This window comes from Habropoda laboriosa, unplaced genomic scaffold, assembly GCF_001263275.1.
Source record: "Habropoda laboriosa isolate 0110345459 unplaced genomic scaffold, ASM126327v1 scaffold780, whole genome shotgun sequence".
Taxonomy (NCBI): domain Eukaryota; kingdom Metazoa; phylum Arthropoda; class Insecta; order Hymenoptera; family Apidae; genus Habropoda; species Habropoda laboriosa.
The window spans coordinates 70,948-88,649 of record NW_017100865.1 but is presented as its reverse complement, the minus strand read 5'-3'; the positions used below and the strand labels follow the sequence as shown (position 1 = coordinate 88,649).

The 17,702-nt window shown below is 33.5% G+C and overlaps 1 protein-coding gene across 1 annotated transcript in view; it reads right to left on the bottom strand.

The window, feature by feature from the left end:
- Positions 1–12,746, bottom strand: part of LOC108577459 — a 13,302-nt gene extending 556 nt beyond the window's left edge. Inside the window, 3 exon segments of the mRNA XM_017940612.1 lie at positions 229–365; positions 9,737–9,996; positions 12,523–12,746. Of these exon segments, the coding sequence (XP_017796101.1) occupies positions 229–365; positions 9,737–9,996; positions 12,523–12,561 (436 nt within the window). The 5' untranslated portion in view covers positions 12,562–12,746.
- Between the last annotated feature and the right edge of the window lie 4,956 nt (positions 12,747–17,702).

The window sequence follows — 17,702 nt, the reverse complement described above, 5'->3', positions numbered from 1 at the left end:
AGAACAAAAGCATACGTATAATTATTAATATCATACTTTAAGAACAATATTTTAAAATAGCATCTTTTACGACGTGTTTCTTTTTTTAATTTCAAAACCAATTTTCTTATCTACTAGTTTACAATAACGTTTATCATTTTGATGACAATAGTCGTTAAAGCTAACAAATCTTATTGTTCGTAATGTAAGGATCTGCATAGCTTGTATATTTTTTAATTCTTACTCTTATGAATGGAACACAATACCTGAAGGGATTTGGTGGACGTGTTGGTTCTACAAGAATTCCATTTTGAGCGGGCACGCTTTTCGTTTCCGTTATAGAATCGTAAATAGGTCTGTTTTTACCCACATATACCATTTTTGACCTAATTGTAACATAAAATTTTAGGTGTAGTTACATAAATATTTGTTTAAATTTTGAGTGTAATATATATGTTGAGGATCCCTAAGGTAATATACAGGGTGCAGCAATTGTTGTTGATATAAATATTATAGACATAGAATGTGCAGTCGTGTACAGAAATATGTGGACACTTTTCAAAATAGCGTAACTTTTTTAAAATTGGGCCAAACGACTTGAGTTTCTTTGAGAAGTTAGAAGGATTAGTTTTCTAGGTGACGTGTGCAAAAAAATTTGAAAAAATTGCAATGTGAGGGAATCCCGAAGAAAATTGTAAAGGTCACTGTTTACAACTTCTTTATCTGGGCTTGTAATGAAAATTTAAAACGTACGTTTTGTAGATCTATGTCAATTATACACATGTGCATCAGAACATTCAGATTTATTACAGATCTAGGCCGAAAGTCGTGAAATAATGTGATTTTCACAATCTTTAACCGTTAGTTGCTCATAGCGCCTGATTTTCAGCATGTGATAATTGACATAGATCTACAAGAAGTATGTGTTAAATTTTCATTACAAGCCCAGATAAAAAAGTTGTAAACAGTGACCTTTACAATTTTTCAAAATTTTTTGTACACGTCATCTAGTAAACTAATCCTTCTAACTTCTCAAACCAAGCTCAAGTCGTTTGGCCCAATTTTAAAAAAGTTAATCTATTTTGAAAAGTGTCCACATATTTCTGTCCACGACTGCATGTGTGCGTGAGTGTGTAACAGAACACAGTCCTTAAGTTTAAGCGTGTCACGTGTAGAATAGTCCATGGATTTCGGCAATCCGACTATTTCAATGTTGCATCGATGCAAACGGGCACCACTTCGAACATCTATTATAATGTAAGATTTGTTGCTTACTCTTTTATTTATTGTCGAATGACTTTGTATTAAGGGCTGTTGAAATCGTTTAAACATCCTCTACTCTATCAGGGTTAAGAAAGTACGGCAAGGAATATACATATAAAAATGAAAGTAATCTTGAAATCTCCGAAATTACATAATATTACTGCCATATTATGGCCCCTTCTGTACCGTGCGACTTTCGTAAACAAAGTTTCTTCATACCTCTAAAAAGAATGGAGATATTCAAGGTGATCAAAATTATTGCTTCACCCTGTGTACAAGGTGTCCAAGTTTAATCTATAAATGCGAATTATTCGTAAACTACCCGCTGCATGAAAAGTGGTTCAGAGAGGAATTGAATGGTTTCGAGGAGGACATAATCTGGTGTAATTAGTTTTTCAAGTGACATACACTTTTTAAAATGGAATCACATAATGTTTAATACACTAGTCGATGCAACTCTTTATTTTCTATAAAAAAGTATTGATATATGTATTTATATAGAAAAGCCATTCGTTTAGGAGATATTTTAGTCTCAATATTGCCAAGTGGTATTAGAACACCTATTTGCACGTACATTTTCTGAATTGATAGTGGGCATTGTTTTTTACAAAATGAGAGGATGGCAATGAGATGATGTCAATCATGTATCATTTCATGTGTTATTTTATTAAAAAATTTGTTAAAAAGAACATCGAAAGCAATGAATTTATTTATCAGTTCAAATATTCAAAGACATACTCTTAACCCTTTCGCTACGGCGGTCCTCGCTGCGAAATCCCTTCCGTAGAACGAGGCGCCGCGCTAAATGTGTAGACATTGCGCGCACGCACGGCTTCAGCGGGGCCAAGCCTTTGTTACGTTCGGGGCCAAGTCTTTCGTCTCAAAAACGCCATAGTCACCGACTATAGTCACCCGTCGTAGCGAAAGGGTTAATTTCCAATGCCTGTTTGTATGCTTGCATGAAATTATTTCATTGAGATTGTCCCATTGCCCTCCTATCATTTTGTAAAAAACAATGCCCACTGTTAATTCAGAAAATGTAGGAGCAGATAGGTGTACAAGTACCACTTTGCAATATTCAGATTAAAATATCTTCTAAATTAATGGTTTTTCGGCATAAATACCTTGTAGTGACTTTCCTACGCTCTGCTACCAGAGGGACGGACTAATCACGAATTCTCGCTAGTCCTCATAAAGGCTCCTATTTGTATATATACAACTTATGACCTGAGTCCTTCCAGTCCCTCCCGCGTCTAAGGCACGGGTCTCCTAGAAAGTTTTACTGACGAGTCCGCTAGGAGGCCCAAGACGAAACGCCCAAAACAACACCCTTTCCTTTTCCGCTGATCATTCTACCAGATTCCTCCATCCCTTTAACCTTAATACTTTTTCATAGGAAATAAAGAGCTAATGCATTAAAAATTATACGATTCCATTTAAGAAAACGTATGTCACCTTCACATGACCTCTACGCGTCCATCTACAAAAAAACAAATTACACCAGATTATGTCCTCCTTGAAACCATTCAATTCTTCTCTGAACCACTTTTCATACAGCGAATAGATTATGAGTAATTCGCATTTATAGATTAAAATTGGACACCCTTGTGTAGGAGCATAAGACTGTACATAGGAGTGTTAATGGGTTTATAACATATCCATTGCTATGGAGTGAGCAGATGCAGGCTCTAGCCGAAGACCTTCTGCTGCTATAAACGAATTTCTGACCCCTGACTTCTGGTCCGAACGTTTGACAATGATAATAATTCTTTTCATTAAAACTTTCTCGAAAATAGCTGTTCCAGGCGTCCGCGTCGTAAACCTAATAGCCTTGAACTCAGTGGCATGTTAGCGCAGTTCACTACTATGATGAGCGAACTTACTTTTTATGTTACAAATGCTCAAAAATCAAAGCTCAAACGTCCACCGGCGGCGATACATTGTCTAAAACGAGAATTCACGGATTGTGATGCTCCTTTAATTGCTTCTGACATGATAGCAGCACAAGTTATAAATATGCGATTTTTTATGTTTTCTAGAGTGGTAGATTATTACTGTTGCTAGACGCAGAATGTATCAAGTTATGTTTGTCATAGCTTTGTTACGTACGCAGCCTTTTAGTCTATCTTACATCCCTTGGAAAGCTCTTGAGATAGGGCAGATGAGCGCATTCCGTTCCCAGGAAAATCTAGCGTCCCCACCACCAAAACTGATTTTTTACGCTCAGGGTCGCAGTCTTTTACCAGAACGTTACTTTGCCAGTCGGAACGCGAGCAAGATCGGGTTGTAGTCCCTTTCGAGCATAGAATTATTATATTCTCAATACGGTCTAAGACACCTCCGCGCCTCGTTGCGTAAACTGAGAAGAAATATCCTCGCCAAGTCGAGAATTAACCATTTAACTATTTAACTATCATTGTAAACCGATCGTTGGATCGAAGTAACTTGTAACTTCTTATTTATACTAGAATATATATATCATCATTAAGTCAGACTCAAACATTTCAACCAAACCTCTTCTAAGTAACATTAGTAACGAATCAGCTAAACTCACAAAGATATACCTTTACCGCTCGAGGTATATCGAACATTACGACATGCAAAGTCCTCAGATCCTTCCAAACTGGAGTACGACGTATTCTACACACGTTGAATGTTCCAACTGATCCATCCTTTGGAGAATGACGTATCAACATACGTTGAGCTCACAAAGATATACCTTTACCGCTCGAGGTATATCGAACATTACGACACGCAAAGTCCTCAGATCCTTCCGAACTGGAGTACGACGTATTCTACACACGTTGAATGTTCCAACTGATCCATCCTTTGGAGAATGACGTATCAACATACGTTGAATGTTCCAACCTCCTATGAACTAATCGACATTCCGCTCCGTATGAGGACACAAGCGTACGCCGTAACAGCCTTTTAGAAAGAGAATATCATCAGTGTATCTGTTAACGTTTCATGATGAAATACGCCAAGCAACAGCGAAATGAAATGATTTTTGTTTATGCTGAAGCTAAATGGTGCTTGAGAGAAGCTGTACGAATGTACGGAAAACGATTTCCCAATTGTAAGTGTCCATCTCTTTCATTCTATTCTGACGTAATTAAAAAGTTTAACGGAACCGGAAATATTAAAAAAAAAAACGTCAGAAATCTGAAAGGGTAATGCACGAATCAAATGTACAAAAAGTTTTGTTGCTGTTATTAATCAAAATCTGCACGTCAGACAACTTGAGTAAAAAATTAGGATTAGTAAAGCAAGCATAGGGCGTATGCTTAAATTACAAAAATTTCATCTATATTCCACTTGTTGCTTCATCAAGATCTTCACGACGGGAATATTGAAAACCGCGTCTTGTTTTGTCGATGTGTGTTACAACAATTTGAGGACGATGAAACATTCTTCAGAAAAATACTGTTTACTGATGAAGCATCTTTCACTAACCATGAGCAGGTTAATCTTAGAAAAATAATATTATTGGTGTTAATGCTCGTGGATGTTACATCTTAACGTTCGAGCCTTGCGGTAATTTGCACGTGGTGTGTGGTCTAAATAATGTTTCGAAGGACCACCCAATGTAAATTGGGACTTATAAAATATTCTAATTCTACCGCGTTGTGTTTTGCTGAATGAGCTGTTTGCTCCTTGGTTCTCTTTGTTTTAGATGTCTGAAGACGACTGACTCTCCGACGTCCCGTCTCGGACGTCCATGAGAGGGTTTTGCATTAGGACACGCTGATTGGTTAATGGTTAACAATTTCATTCACCAATCAGCGTGTCTAATATTGTCTTCATCGCCCTTCCAGTGCGCCCTTAACGCGCTGTCACCTTGGAAGGGTGGGATACGGTCGCGTGGCGTGGGCGATGGTCCCAAAATCTGGAATTTCCTCCGTGTGGCTAATCGACAAGCGGACTGTTACATATAGATGTATCGTTCAGAAATTCATGGTTCATGGTATGCTTTTAGGCTATTGAGCGTGAGAAACACGAATTACTAAAAATCTAACAAAGCAATTCTAGTGACCCTCGCCAGGATGTAATTAGACACGTGCAAGCAGTAAACGAAAATCCGGAACTAAAAAGTAACCGTTCCTTTTCGATTGTGCCATAAACCGTATCTACAGAAAACCTAACAATTGGTCTATAGAAAATCCTCGTTGGTTAAGATAAATAGATAGGTAAAGACCACGGACAGTAAATGTTTAGTATGACGTTTTAAATTATTAACAAAATTATTGGACCTTATTTTGTTGACGGGACACTAAATGGACAAAAATGTGCAAGATTTTTATGGGATGATCTAGATGAATCGATAGGAGATGTTGGGGCTTGCGGTTGATCTTTCGATCGTTCAAGCTTTGCCGGTTTTTGCACGTGTATGCCGACTAATGTTCTAAGGCTTCGAAGGACCAGTTTCTTGATTGAAACACTAAGTTTTTATTTTGAGTTCTATTTTCTACAACTAATTCAAGATATAAATTCTACTGCGAAGTGAGAGGTGTTTCTCTTGCGAGTGGCCAAGTGTTTCTCGCGAGTGGCCAAGTGTTTCTTGCGAGTGGCCAAGTGTTTCTCCCGCGAGTCGCCAAATGTTTCTGCCGCGAGTCGCCAAGTGTTTCTCCTGGAGTCTCTGTGGTTTCCCTCGAAGAAGACTCCTATTTTCCTAAAAACACCCTGATTGGTGATTTTGCCTTTTCTAAATCACCAATCAGTTTACTCCGGTGCATCGAACCTCCCTCCATTTCAGCCCTTAGCGCGTTATCTCAGGGTGGGGTGGAAGTGTTCGGTGGACGGATGCGTGGGAATCCTGTGGAATCTCCGCTTTTCTAGGCTTTGTTAAAGTCAAGTGGCCCATCGACGTTGGCAAAAGTCGTGGGCCACTTTTCTATTTTCCGCTCGGAGACTCCAGGACTTATGGCAGGGTCTGATCCTAGGGACTAAGTGTCGCAGGCAACGCAATAAACACTTGTGGTGTTTTGAGAAAGCGATATTTGCCTGCGACGGCGACCACTTGACTCGCTGCCATAAATCCGGCTACAGAATACGCCTTAACAGGAGATGTGCCATTAAGTGTTTGTGAGACTATACTGCCGTTCATAAGTATTAGGACACCTATTATGTTCGTACAGAAAATGTTATATAATTTAAATTACTTTTTTTTGGACAAAGTTAATGTCATATATCAGTAAAAATATACAGGATGTTCGTGCTATTAATTTCTAGAGTTTTTCTCTTACGTAGTAAATTTGTGAGAAAAATGAAAGCTGACAGTTTCATTATTTTTTATACCCAATACGGTGGCTTGAATAGATTTTTAAAGCTTGCAATACTTTTTAGCGTAACGAAGATACCACGAATTTTTATGTGAAAGCGGTTGTCGAGACAATTTCAACGACTTGCAACAGACTCACTTTCAAACTCAATTTCGTGTCAATGTTTGGTGTGGTATAATCAATGATACACTATTAGGATCTCATTTTTCTGTCGGCACCTTAAATCGAAATAGATATTTAGAAGTTATATCGTATATACTGGTTGTACTACGAGATTCTAGACTGACTAATTTTTTTCAGGATCTTAATAATTATGTAATGACTGTTTAGGTTTGCTTCATATTTACCAAGGGTTTACTTATGAACGGAAGTGTATGTGTCATCAATGTGATGGTTGTCTAGCTCATTATTCACAGGCAGCTACTCAAGTACTCAATAGAAAATTCTCAAATCACTAGATTGGACGTTATGACCGTACATCATGGCGAGCACGTTCACCGGACTAACACCATTAGACTTTTTTCTTTAGGGAAAGCTAAAAGAAGACGTTTACCGACAGCAACCCACCACTTTGGAAGATATGAAGAATCGCATAATTAAAGCTTAAACTGTTTTCACGTTAGAAGCAATTGAAAGAGCATTACAATCCGTGATTTCTCGTTTTAGACACTGTATCGCCGCCGAAGTACATCACTTTGAGCATTTGTAACATAAAAGCTAGGTTCACTTACCACCCTAACATTGTTCCAGAATTTCAACATTTTTTCAATGTTCAAGGTCACCTCAAAGTGATACGTTAGGCATATTGAATGCATCTTAACACGTGTTACAAGATGAAATAGAAAAAAGTATGTGTTTTCTGGCAAAAAAAAATACCAATGATCCTAAAAAATTTGAAAAGAAGATCATAAAAAACATTTTCTATTTACGATACTTCTCTTTTGAAATCATTTAAACTGTGTTTGAAATATTTCTGATATCGTTAAAAATAAAGGAATTTAAGTGTTTGATCTTAGCTGAGATACCCTGTGTTTGTACATAAAAGGTTTCGTTATTTGCCAGGATTATAGAACATGGCAAATCATACAAGGCCGAAGGTGGCTTCACTTTTTCTATCTACATATTGTATGTTCACGCTGGCAGAAAAAAAGCTACAGTAATGTTTCTCACATTGTCCACCAGCACGGAACCTAAACAGGACAGTTTGGGAAGCAGAACACTGTTTTCGAGCCTCGCAGCTCGCCTTTGTAGTTTGTCAAACGAAGATAAGGACAGCGAATAAAAGAGAAGGGTGAAACGAGAGTCGAGGCAACCAAGCGATTTAAACACCAACTTTTTTAATTTTACTTTCTTTTATTTGAAATTTTTTTAACATATTATTGGTGAAATTGTTCTGATAAAATGAGATCAAACACAATATAATTTTAACAACATTTACTTATTAACACGTTGTCTGTAACGTCAAATGTACATGTTCTCAGGGGGCCACAAGAAAATTTTCATTATTCTAAGCATAAGATTATATTATGCTTATTATTCTTTATTATTATTATCTTTTTTTAAAATTCAAAATACAGTATATTCTCCACAAGTGTCAGTCTGCAAGGAAGCTAAACCTGACACTTGTAGAGTGAGGGACTACGTTTTCGAGCCTCGCGCCCGCCTTTGTAGTTTGCCGAACGTAGACAAGGACACCGAAGAAAATATAAGCATGAAACGTGAGTTGGGCAACCAAGCGATTTAAATATCAACTTTTTTAATTTTACGTTTTCTTATCTTTTTATCCCGAAATTTTTCTTAACATATTGATGAGATATTTCTGATGAAAATGAACATTTACTTATTAACACGTTCACTGTCGCGCCAGATTTACAGGTTGCTGTCAGGCGGCCACAAGAAAATACATTTTAAGCATAGGATTATAGTATTATGCTTTATAATTTTTTTTTTTTCAATTGAAAATAATGTCTAGCTAGCTATGACGTTCAAAATTTTTAGTTGACAACATTTATTTTATTTTAATTATTCTAAACATTTGAGGCACTCCAGTCACTGATGACCACCATGGCCATATCGAGGAAACAATCTAATGTTAATACTTATTGAATGATTAATTTCCTTTCATAATATGTATATCGTTTCGGATGAATTATAAAAACGAATTGCTAGAAAAATACATTAAATATCTGTACACATTGTCCGTCGAATGTGGAGGGAGAGAAACCGTTTGGTGATGTAAAATAAGTAAATGTTCAAATTATATCGTGTTTAATCTCATTTTCATCAGAAAAATCTCACCAGCATGTTAAAAAAAAATTCAGATAAAAAAAAGTAAAATTAAAAAGTTATATTATTCTATTATGAACTGTCGAACCGTGAAATCTCGTAAAAAAAGCCGGGACGTGTAGCGTTACACGCTTGACTGACTGCGAGCGAGATAACATAGGCGCAGCAATGACGCAGGCCTATTTAGGTGTAGGACCATCTATGTCCTATGTGGACAATGTGAGAATCCAAACTGGTGAACAATGTGGGAGACATTACTGTACTCTTTCCTTCACTCATTTTTTGCTATCGTTATCTACTCCAGTCTTAACGCACACCACTGTTCTCTTTATATTCATTTCGAACTTCGAACACAGGAACAAATTTTTTTAATTTTCATCACGCATTTTTCTACCTTGCACAAAATTATAAAAACTAAATAGCCGAACTTGCAATAAATAATTCAACTTGCACCGTATAAGTTTAATTCCTCATATTCTGCATAGTTAAAATAAATATTTTTCAAGGACATCATTTTAATTTTATATTAGTTTTTCTGTCAGCAATCTAATCTAATAAAGGGCCAGTAATTTGTAATGCGGTATAATAGTATGTACTTTTATCTCGTAACATTTAACTTAATTTGGATTTCAAAAATTTTTAACTTTATACAGTATGACGTGTACTAATATTACTCTCTTTCAAAAAGTCATACAACTTTCGTAATAAATAAAGTATTTGTAATTAGAGCAAATATTTGCTGTCCGCAATACATATTTCTTCTCTAAAATTTTAAAAAAGAATAACGAATAGAATATAATCTTGGTGTAGGCTAGTGTGAAAAAAATAAATAGCAGAAGAATAAGATCATTTGTTGTTTATCGAGTGGAAAGTCGAAAAAGAAATAAAAATTCGAAACAATATATTCCATATCTTTTTTGTTTTACCTTAGTATTCGAAATCCATTATTATCCGCTATATAATCTTTCAGACGTAAATATCCAAGAGGATCTAACCAGCCCTCTGTGCCAATAACTGTACCATCGAGTAATCTCTTTTCTTTTCTATATTGTCCATTTAATGTTTGAAAACGGAAGTACCTTTCGGGTCCTTCATCTGTTTGAACGTGGTACTGTGTATTTGGATCAAAACTCCATCCACTTTTTTCAGCTTCTATTTCTTCTGTGGATAAGCACAGAACAGAAACCTAAAACAATAAATGTAATACACGTTAGTCTGCCACCAATTGCAAACATTATTTTATGTCAATTTCTTACAACATTCATTTTATTTATTGTAAAATCGCGAAAAACAAGATATATAATAATAACTCGACCAAGCGATCGCGAGATGTTTTATTTCCATGATCGTATTGGTGTTTTGGAAATAATTTGTTTTAAATAATCAATACTGATTCATTCCTTCACCAAACATTTTCTTCAAATGTTTTCGTTATAAACAAGAATATTATTAGTAATTCTCAATAATTCTATTTTAATAAAGACTTGCCTTATTATCGTGTACACGTATATTGTTTGTTAGTTTTGCGTATTATGCATCGTATGGATCTACATTATAAAAGAGGAAAACCACATTGGAAGAATAGTTAGAAACTGAATCATTTGGTACCGTTGTAAACAACTTGTTTGTTACATACAATTACCAAAATCCGAATTTCTCGAAATAAGAAATACGATTTGGGCCACTTTCATAAACACTGGTGTACATCCACACAAACTTATGCAACTGCTGAACATTTGAAAAGAAGACACTCGAGGAAATAGTAGTGAATCTAACTAGAGTACATGGAGAAATTGAGCTTCAAAGTTGACTGGGTTGTCTACATAATTCACACTGTCACGTTCAAGTTGTTAGCGGCTGAGCGGTAAGATAAATTGATTTCTGTGCGAGTGATCGGAATTCCGTTTCCATTGCGAATCTTTATTTTTTCATATATTCTTTCATCTATCCGTTGGTTATATAAATTTATACGTACCTACACAATTTAGGGGGGAAGCAACAAGTTTTTTTCCAGCATGTGAATGAAGTAAAAAATATGTTATATGTACCTTTTTTCGATCGAGTACTACCAGTTTTATTGAAGTTCAATCATCTCTAAAAATTCTATACTAAATATTCTTGTTTTTTCTTTTCTTTTTTTGCAAAACCTCACAAAAGATAATAATGTACATTATGTTAGGACCTTCTTAAAGAACTAGATTTATAATTCTTATACCGTGCTCTCGCTATTTTTCTATCGTAAGTATTGAGGACAGCGGAAGTAAGGGAAAGGTGATGGTGAAAATAGCATGAATGATAGGAACTATGCAGGCAATACCTTAGTAAAGTAATTCGGCAACTTTAACTCTCGATTTAGGTATCTGTAGAATGATCGACTGACACTTTCGATGATACAAAAGGTACCTATGTATTATATATACAATAACATAAGTTATAGGTTTCAATATTAAGCATGCATATTGAATTGCATAAATATGTTGATTCAAATGTAAATCGTGGTACTATATAATGATAGTAATCATTATTCTATGTACTATTTATTTCATATTTTTCGCAAAACATTTTATTTACAAAACTAAGAATACAACAACATTTTCTTCATTGCATTGATAATGATAAAGTTCGTTTAACGTTATGAAAGAACGAAAAATCAGTTGTATTCTGTTTATTAGATAAACTAACGTGTACTCGTATATATGCGATTATTTTTTCATAAATGTCACAGTAGTTAAAATTTAATTTGCAATTAGCATTACTTACTAGCAATATGTCTTATTTATGGGATGGCATGCGTAATTAGAACATGTTTTATTAAACGCACAGATGTGTGTCACACCAATAATGCTATTCGTGAAAATTAGTATTCATCTGGAGTTCATTCCTTTTTCATTACTGAATTATGCGGCCTTCACTATTCGAAATTAACGTGCATAACACGTTTCATTAATTATTCGCGTGCTTTACTAAACGACCACACTATGAGTCAAGTTTCATACGCTTTAATATTTTTTTAGACGAAAAATTTAAAAAATATAATAACCATTGCAAAACATTGTAAAAACAGATGCACAGCACTTTAGTGAAGAAAGATATTAACATATATATGTATATTGGGTTGAGAAAGAGAGAGATCGCTTTCTTCATTTAAGTAAACATTCAAGCAATAAGGTGTATAGATTGAAGATGAATCTAAACGGTGAGATGATAAAATCTATATTTATAATTTTTATTTATTTTATTGTCTGCAGCAGTGACATTTAATACACAATTATTCAAACAAAAGTAATCGACATGGTTTGAAAAACTTTTATCTTTCTTAATGAGAGTGAATCGAAAATCAATCTTTTTCGTTAGAGATATTAATGAATTCAAGTTTCCATTACAGTAATGACATGTACTGCAAGGAGTAATCTGGAAATAATCTAAAATAATAAATGTATTCATTTTATATGTAAGTAACAAAAAGAAACGACAATGATATTAAAATTATCTTGTTACACACAAACGATTATAATAATTATTTTGATTATATTTAATTGTTTGATTATCATGAAAAAGAGTTTACGAATACTTTTAGTACGCGCAGTAGTTTTTTTTACGTGCAACATAGTAAAGATTTTCTATTTTTTTGACAAACTTGTTGTCTGTGCTAAAACTTAACGTAGTTCATGTGTAATACGATCAATTAGGAAAAATTAAAGATAAGACCTACCGTTAATAGGTTCAAGCAGATTAATATCCACAAAAGCATAGTCGGTGAAATAATTATAGGGGTATAACAGAATTACAACACCATACTGTTATTTTCCTTCCTTTTTTATAAAATCAGAATCACATATTCGATTACACAATACACATTGAGATATCTTTTAAAAAATTACACGTTAGCACATTTCAAGTATCGTCCATAATCGTATTAGGACACGACTTTGTCCCTTTTGTTGTATCATGTAAGAAAGCAAATCATGCGAAGTTTTGTAATACTTACAAATTAATCTCTATTTTTAATATAAAGCAGTTGGAAATACAAGAAACGTTTGTAATTTCTGGAGAATTGAAAAAATTAAAACTAACAAATATTTTAGCACATAATTTGCCACGATTTCATTACAATGTAATATTTGTTTTTTGTCACGTATAAGCAAAGATATCGTTGAAACCGAAGGAAAGAGATTAGACTGTAAGTAGCACAGTGAATCTCTCGCACGTATTTGAACGAAGTGAGCGCAGTGAACGCGATTCAAGAACTGACGATGAGAAGAGATGGATACTTTGTGTTTTCAAAGCTATCGTCAACCATTCTATGAGTCTTCACTGTTGCATTTACGATCACGCCTCTACCATTTTAATCAGCTCACATAATTCTCCTCCCTCTTCCTCCAATAAAATCATCAACGCTTCCTTTGAAACACAATATTTACTTTTGTGTATTGTAAGTTTTATACGAAACACAGAAAGCTACTGATATACTCAATACTACAAACACCAATTTGTCACTTTTCTTTATTTAAGATGACATAGGTAAGTTGTTTTCACATCCCGTTTGGACAATTATAAGCGTTGCAAAAGACTACGTAATGGCTGACTCATCCTTATAATATATAATCTTAAATTCAATTGTGTGAATACAAATTGAAGTCACGATCACATGTTCGTTATTGTTACAGATCATATACATATGTATGTCGTAAGTTGTGATATAAATATCTTATATATTACGACAAAAGGTACTTCAAAGGATTAGGAGTAAAAGGTACTTCAAAATATTTAATTATACATAGACAAAGAAGGGTTATATTAAATTCTAATAATTAAATTTTGACATTCATAATTTATCAAAGTAGACATGCGAAAAAAGTATTTGTTCGTTTAATCAAAGTAAATAATTATCATGGGGTAGCAGTAATTTACGTAGTACAGGACGTACTCATTCGTCTTAATTTTCTCATTAACAAAAATTAATTTGTGTGTAAATTGGGTAGATTTTCATAACTGTGCATAGATAAAATGTCTTCTCCTTCTACAAATTCTTGAATATAATATATTACAACAAATGTAGCAATAAAAAAACGTACATATGGAACCATTAATTATTACGAAGTGAGTAATTTTTTGGTAGAATCTAATATTTCTGTAAAAGAATATTTTTGTCGCACAAAAACACACAACAATAAATAAGTAAGCTCTCATATTGTTTGTACATACATATAAGACAATTTTTGATGATGTTCTATCGTTTACAAATGTACGTCGGCATCAGATTATTGAAGAATAAGTTGCATATATGTATTACATATGAAGACCACAAGGAAATAACACGATAGGTCACATTTTCCGTATTTTCTTCAACCCCTTGAAAATTTCAAGAAACTTGATTGTCATTACATTAGTTATTCCCTTGGTTTAAAACAATAAACCACTGAAACCAATATTAAAATTCATGGGCACTAAACAGAAAAGCAACAAAAACGAAACGTGCAGTCAATACAGTCAATGTAATTCGACTCACAATTTTGGTTAAATAACTCAATATTATTGAGCTCAATAGCTATAATACTTTTCATGGACTTATCAAATTATTCTCTAATTCACTTGGACTTGCTGCCTTATTTCCTTGTGCACTTATTTTTCAAAGGCTTATATCTTTAAACCTGACAAGTTATTTCTCATTTCAACTGTTATATTGAAGTACTCCATTTTAGCTATAAGATAATATTAAAATCAGAAAATCAATAAAAATGGACTTATCATGGTTCTCCCCTGTGGTCCTCATATGGATGTACATATTTATTCGTCTTTTAATCGGTTGCAATATTACAGTAATAAAAGTATATCAGTTCAATTAAAAAAACACCGGTAAGCTAGGAATTTCGGGAAATATGATTTAAATTTCATAAAAAAATCTTAATTATGATAATACTTTCTGCTTCACAATAAATACTTTTTTCCTATCGTTCAAATCAACGGAGAAATGTTAGTTTTCAATCTTACGTGACTCACTCGGTATAGGTGTATACATACATATGTATATAGATAGTTTAACACTGTTGTACATATTTGGGTTGGGCAGGGTCAAACGAGATGTTAGGTACGTATAATTTCTTTGCAGGAAGCTCAGATTGTTTCTGAATAAAACGAGTTAACTGATTATCAATTAATGGATATACTCAGTACTTTTAAACAAACTGTATTATAATCTCAAATAATTTATCAAAGAATTTATATACATAATAAATTTTCTATTTCAATTATTTTGCATATCACATGATTTATCTAAAAATGAAATAAAGTATTTTAATCACTTTTCGCAATGTGATAAAGTAATACTGTAGATATAGATTAATTTCTTATTTTTAAACTTTCTTTGTAATAAATTTACGTTACCATAGTAGTACACTGAACTGATATATAGTAGTACAATGATATTTTGCTGTTTAAACGATATTTCGAGAAATTAGAAAATAGCTAGCACCTCATTTAGTGAAAAAAATATTCAATTTATTACATTTTAAAATATTATAATGTATTGCCATTGATACTTTGTTAGTTCAAAGAGGCCTTTTGTTTTACTTTATTCATAGATGGGAGAAATATTAAACAAGAAATGATTCTTCTTTATAATTAAAGTCGCTAAATAAGTGAAATCTTTTTCTGAGTATTTTTTAAATAAATTGTCTAGTGTAAATAACAATGTAAATGAATACATTATAACTCGTAGCAGATATGGCAGTTTTCAAATTAATCAAATTAAAAACAGTTCGTGTTTTTCTGTCAAATCTTATATCGCAGAAAAGAATCGCTCCTTTTTAGTTGAGTAGCGACATGAGTTTTGAAAAATTTAGTGTTCCTTCATTTACAAAATTCCAAACAACGAAAGTTAAAGAACATTATCGATATCACGTGTAAGAAAGCCCAATTTATCTTTTTCTAGCAATCAATTGATCGAGTTTCACAATCATATTTTCTCCTTCGTTTGCATTGCTTTCACTTTTAAGAGGCGAGAACTTGGTGTTGTTCAATGGATGCGATAGTGTGCGTATACACGAAGCGTCACTTTGTCAGTGAAACTTTTGTACGCATATCATGTTAATGTTTCTTGCCTTCAAATTTTCTCTTTTATTTTACTTAATCTGTCCTTATTAATTTTTTTTTGGAAACGATATGTTATTAGGTAGAAAGCACAACATCCTCATTAATTTTCAATTTATGCAAAAATATTCGTCAGAAAAGCTATAAATTTCATTTACATAAACTTATCTACATGTATAATTAGCTAGTACCAGTAACAAAGTAATAAAAATAAAGAAAACATCTAAAATTTATTTTACACCTGATAAAATGGCGTGAAATTTTACAGTTTCATATCTGTAACAATTCTGAAAAACTTCATTTTCTTTGCGTATTTTAAGTTTTTATCACGCATTAGTTAGTTTTAATGAGATTTTTATGATTCCTAAAGATTGTTATGCAGAAAATTTTACATTCCTTGTGGCACGTGACATTCTAAAATTGTTTTGTCTGTTCATATCTTAAGTTATGAGCATACATATATACAATAAGTGATATAAAAAAGTAAACTGAAATAAAAATTATAATCACACATTAATTTGCATAATTGTAACTTTGTACTAATGAATGTACTAGTACTATTATCATATGTAACGCACAAGATTTACATACTTATTTATTTATGTATGTATGTATATTTCTCAACGAAAGACATTATTTTTTATATAATAATAATTAAACAATCTTCAAATATTTTATGAGGCATGCATGTACACAGCATTCTTCTTTTTTCTATGTCACCTATTTAGAAAGTAAACAAAAGACAACGCTGAGAAAACTTCCCATTACCAGTAGAAACAAACAATTGCCAGGAAGCAGATAGAATCAAGGACATGATCTCAGTCTACGAAACTACATATTGTCCAGCATTTTAATAATTACTTATAAGATTAAATATTGTCTAGTCCTAACTATTTTATTACTCCTATTTCTTTTTATTATACATTGTATATGTAGACATATTTGAAAATATTTATTTGTTATTTTATAAGATAATTTCTTTATAATACACAGAATAGTTTAATAATAATATGCATAAAATATGCGACATATGTACGTATTTATGATACCAGCTTTTATGCATCTAGGTGTTTCAATAAATAATACTATCATATATTTTACTCTTGAAGTAAAGGAGATATACGAGGAGACGAGAAATGTAGTCAGAACAAGAGAAGATGAGTCTGAGGAGTTCTGGACGGGAGAAGGATTGATGCAAGGATGCCCGCTCAGCCCGACCCTGTTCACAATATTTATCGCAGACATGAAGGAAGAATTCAAAAGAGGGCAAACAGGAGGGATTAGAGTAGGAAGTGAGAAATTCTGGTCTCTAGCTTATGCAGATGACGTAGCGGTAGTAGCGACCAGAGAGGAAGAACTAAGGGAAATGATAAAAAGATTGGAAAAGTATTTTGATAAAAAAGAATTGTTACTGAACGTGAGAAAGACGAAGTTAATGATTTTCAGGGACGGGGGAGGGAGAGCGAAAAGAGTAGATTGGAGATGGAAAAGTAAAACGGTGGAAGAAATCAAGGAATTTAATTACTTGGGAGTAAGATTTCAGAGGAACGGTAACATGGCTGGATACATAAAGGAAAGGATAAAGAAGGCAAACGAGACATCGAACCAGGTATGGAGAATAGGAGAGAGGAAATTTAAGACGGACTTTAGGATGAGAATGTACCTATTCGACATGCTGGTACTTGGTGCACTGATGTATGGGGTAGAACTGTGGGGTTTTAAGGAGAGAGCCGAAATAGAAAAGATACAAGTAAGATACATAAAATGGACGCTTGGCTTAGACATCCGCACACCAGGCTATTT